Source organism: Cynara cardunculus (genome assembly GCF_001531365.2).
Source record: "Cynara cardunculus var. scolymus isolate 2C chromosome LG 1, CcrdV1, whole genome shotgun sequence".
NCBI classification, from domain to species: domain Eukaryota; kingdom Viridiplantae; phylum Streptophyta; class Magnoliopsida; order Asterales; family Asteraceae; genus Cynara; species Cynara cardunculus.
Window position 1 is genome coordinate 9,296,746 of NC_037528.1, and position 4,946 is coordinate 9,301,691.

At 33.6% G+C, this 4,946-nt stretch overlaps 1 protein-coding gene across 1 annotated transcript; it reads left to right on the forward strand.

Annotated features, from left to right (window-relative positions):
- The first annotated feature begins 1,423 nt into the window (after positions 1-1,423).
- On the forward strand, positions 1,424-2,742 carry LOC112508628 (extensin-2-like). The gene has a single exon (XM_025113337.1). It carries the CDS (start codon positions 1,459-1,461, stop codon positions 2,740-2,742), a length of 1,284 nt encoding a protein of 427 aa, XP_024969105.1. The 5' UTR covers positions 1,424-1,458.
- Positions 2,743-4,946: the final 2,204 nt, after the last annotated feature.

Genomic DNA, 4,946 nt, shown 5'->3' on the forward strand with positions numbered 1-4,946 from the left:
TGAAAGTTGGTTCCCCAAAATAGGAATTAGATGAAAGTTGATTCCATTTTGGTGTAATTTTCCCATTAAAAAAAATTCAAAATACAACTTCAACAAGCAACTCCAGCTGTAAGAGATTTTTGGACAAGATATTCAAGCAAAACATCCTTCAAAAAGTAGAAGACTAACAAAAATTCGTGAACTTTCCACAGTGATGACACTGTAGGCAATTACCAGAAATTGCAGATTTTTGGAATAAAATTTATTTTTTTGTGTTTCATCATTCTTTTTAAAACTTTTAGAATAAACGGGGAAAAAAATAAAGAAATTAAGTATTTAATATATATAAAAATGAAGGAAATAAATAAAAAATAACTCTAAAAATAAAAGTTATCACTATCCCAAGCTCTCTAAAAACCTGATTTGAAAACTATATTCTAGCTCATAAATCTGTAACATTAATTGAAATATAGTGTTTTAATTTAGTATAGTATTTAAAATACCTTTAAATTAAAAAAATGTAACTGAAGTAAAATCATTTCGATCAAACGTCTTTTTCATTAATCGTAAGTATGTATAAATGATCCAAAATATGTATCCACATAAATATGCATGTAAACTTAATTATTACGAAAAAAAGACGACCACTTCTTGGTACGATTTGCATTGATTAATTGCTAGCATGTTCATAGCCCTCCAGGCTCCAACTGCATCGCTCCCACTCGGTTTTGAAGTTTCTAAGATAAATTATAGAAAGGAGTTGAATTGAACTATAGTCTATAAACTAACCAACCCTGACATATATATATATATATATATATATATATATATATTCACTTTTAATTGAATTGAAATTTTTTAGTAATTTAAATGAAATACCCTCATCCAACTCCAGCTGGTTAACACAATGATGCTACTAACATTAGTAAGCTAGAAATCAGAACCCTTTTAGTTAATTACGATAGACGTTCATTTAATGTCCGATTGGTTGGAGTTTAGCCTACAAAAGTCAAAAGCGTCTGGAGGTCTCATGTTAGGAGGTATAAAAATCTTTTTGTGGTCACAGAACATGTGGTAATTCTGAGATTAATCGAGTCGCATATCGGGTTAGATATGCATGTTAATAAAAAATACATGTTTATTTTATAGACTAAATACACATTTGCTATTATAAAATTTAAAAAACAATAATAAAAAGATGAAAGAGGGAGAGGCCGTACCAACTACAATCATCCTCTTTGACTCCTTCAACTTCTTCGGTGGGAACCTTTCAAATCCCGATCCAACATTTAGAGAAAAAAATGTGTGAAACTTCGTGGGATTGTTCTATTCATTACTTTTATATCAACAAATATTTTTGACAGCTTGTTTTATGCATTTAACAAGTATCCATCATTCCTATAAAAAGGCTTCTAATCAAACCATTCTCATACACAGATACAAGTAGTCTTCTAAGGGAAGAGGCCACCATTTCTGAACATGGCAAGTCTTGGGGTGTTGAGGCATTGGCCTCAATTTCTAAATGTTATTGCTTTCTTCTTGTTAGCCACCATTGTTGTTGCTGATAAACCTTACACTTATGACTCTCCACGCCCTTATGGATGGAAGCTGCCACCACCGGTGAAGCATTACAAGTCTCCCCCACCACCACCATTGAAGCACACATGGCCTCATCTACCTTCTCTTCACAAATCTCCTCCTCCTTCTTACATCTACAAGTCGCCACCTCCTCCTTCAAAATCTCCTCCACCAACATATGTTTACAAGTCTCCACCACCACCACCACCATCTCCACCACCTCCATATGTGTATAAGTCTCCACCACCACCATCACCTTCACCGCCACCTCCATATGTGTACAAGTCTCCACCACCACCATCACCTTCACCGCCACCTCCATACGTCTACAAGTCTCCACCACCACCATCACCATCACCATCTCCTCCACCGCCATATGTTTACAAGTCTCCTCCACCACCATCACCTTCCCCGCCACCTCCATACGTGTACAAGTCTCCCCCTCCACCATCCCCATCCCCACCACCTCCATATGTTTACAAGTCTCCACCACCACCATCCCCATCTCCACCACCTCCATACGTCTACAAGTCTCCACCACCACCATCCCCATCCCCACCACCTCCATACGTCTACAAGTCTCCACCACCACCATCACCATCTCCACCACCACCATACGTTTACAAGTCTCCTCCACCACCATCCCCATCCCCACCACCTCCATACGTCTACAAGTCTCCCCCTCCACCATCACCTTCCCCACCACCTCCATATGTTTACAAGTCTCCCCCTCCACCATCACCTTCCCCACCACCTCCATATGTTTACAAGTCTCCCCCTCCACCATCACCTTCCCCACCTCCCCCCTATGTATACAAGTCTCCCCCGCCACCATCACCTTCTCCACCACCTCCATATGTCTACAAGTCTCCACCTCCTCCATCACCATCACCTCCTCCTCCTTACATCTACAAGTCCCCACCCCCTCCATCACCATCCCCTCCTCCTCCCTACGTGTACAAGTCCCCACCCCCTCCCTCACCATCCCCTCCGCCTCCCTATGTTTACAAATCTCCCCCTCCGCCATCTCCCTCTCCACCTCCTCCTTATCTCTACAAGTCTCCTCCACCGCCATCATCATCACCACCACCTCCCTACATCTACAAATCACCACCTCCACCATCAAGGTCTCCTCCTCCTCCGTCTTACTACTATAAGTCTCCCCCACCACCAAGACATTATTAAACCACATAACTTCTTTAACAACCCGAAATGGGATAAGTTTATCGTATTACATCATCTTAAAGCAACCTCCAATTACAATTTATTTGTTTTAGTCATTCTTAATCAAGTGTATTTTTGATTTAATAAATGTCTGAATAGACAAATTACCTTTGCTTATTTATGTTATTGAAATAGCTTATGCTATTGTTTCTTCCGTTCAATGTAAATGGATACTTGATACTGCATTTCTCTTCTTGGTATTTTATTTTGATTCGTATAAAATGGCTCAATCTAAAAGAGGATGAAAGAATTAATATCCATGCACGAATATTACCTTCAAAATAGTCTATGTCTGGTTATTTAAGAGGCAGAGTCATTCACCCCGGGTTTTTTTTTCAATTTTTTAGAGCCACTTATCTCTTATTTTTTTCTTATCTGATAAGAGGTAAATCAACATCTTATTTGTCTTTTATTGTTCTTCAAATTGTCAATAACGACGTTTCTCAATCGATTAACCTCAATCGATCATTTCTCTCAATCGATATCACCTCTTTCAACTAATGTATTTTAATAGGATGTAAATGTGTTAAACATCGTTAATGACATATTTTCATTTAAATGAATGTTAGTTATATAATTTAGATGTAAATTTCATAATGATGATGAATAAATATGCGAAATTGTATAAATTTATCTATAAATTCAACACTATAATTTTTAATGTGTAAAATATATCATTTAATCAAATTCAGATGTTTATCAATTTACAAAAACAAACAGTCTTATTGATTCATATTTCAGACTTCAACACCACCTCTAATAAATTGAGTGAAATAAGACTTTAGACTTCTAACACATCTTAAAAAACAAACGTTACTGTAGTCTTCTAAATATTGGAGTAGTTGTTCATTTGCACCCCTCAACTTTCATGACTCACATTTTGTCCCCAAAATTTCTAATTTCACTTCAAAACTTGCATGTTTCTTAAAATACTTGATATTTGATAATTAATTTTAACATTTTAAATACGTACACCCACAATCCAAAAATTTGTTTGATAACACACTATCACCAATTACACCGAAATATAATTATTTTTTAAATTTTCGGGATGTTACAAAAATCCTTAACAGCCTTTGCAATTTATTAATTTACCATTTCTTTGTATAAAATTACATTATCTTAGTAAAATAAATTATCTTTAAAAATGTTAGAATCCCAATTAGTTAGATTTGTACATAATTCCTTATATATATATATATTGAAACCTCTTTTTTCTTTTCAATTTTTTTAAAAAAAATTAATCTCAAATTCTAAATATTGTCACATGATATTAAAGTCAAGATCCATCACTTTAGAATTGAAACTCATAAATCAGATTAATAATTATATTACTTTTAAACTAAATCAACGTCTAGTATTTGTTATTTTTATAATTATTCGTTGGCTTTGTCTTGTGAGCCGAAATTCATTGCCATTTGGATATATCAAGTTGACATACATATCTAATAATTAACAATTAATAATTAATAAAAAAATGTTTGTCTTATTCGTTTATGTTCCTACCAATAAATATTTAAAATTATTCACTCATTTTATATTAATTGACTTCTCCCCTTTCTATGTAGTCATGTATAACACTCCTCCATTACAATGCCACTACCTTTGTATATATCATGTCCAAATCTCTCCCCCTTCATTCAGAATGCAACTTGCTTCTAATTAAGCAACCAAATAAATGCATTCTCACAACCACTCTTTAACTATGAAAAATTCATTACAACAAATAAATATCATTAGTTTTTTTTATATAATTTGTTTAACTAAAATTTAATAATATTTAAGATAATTAAGATTTTAAAAAAAATGAAGTAAACCTATTGATTTATCAATACGTTATCGATCAATTAATTTTATAGATTGTTGTATGTAAATTATAATAACTTGTGAATTTAATTTGAATTTTAAGATATTTATATTGATAAATAATAATACATGATGCATAGTAAGTTAATAGAATTGTTTGTCTATAAAATTTTATATCAAATACTTTATAATATACTAGAAGAGTACTCGCGCAATGCAGCGAGATACATCGTGTTTTTAATATTTCATTTTATTCTTTATCTCGGTCGATGTTATAATATGACTTTATGTGATTTTGAGAAAGCGATGATGTTTTTATTTTTGAATAAAATATATGTTTGACGATATCATAAAAATTT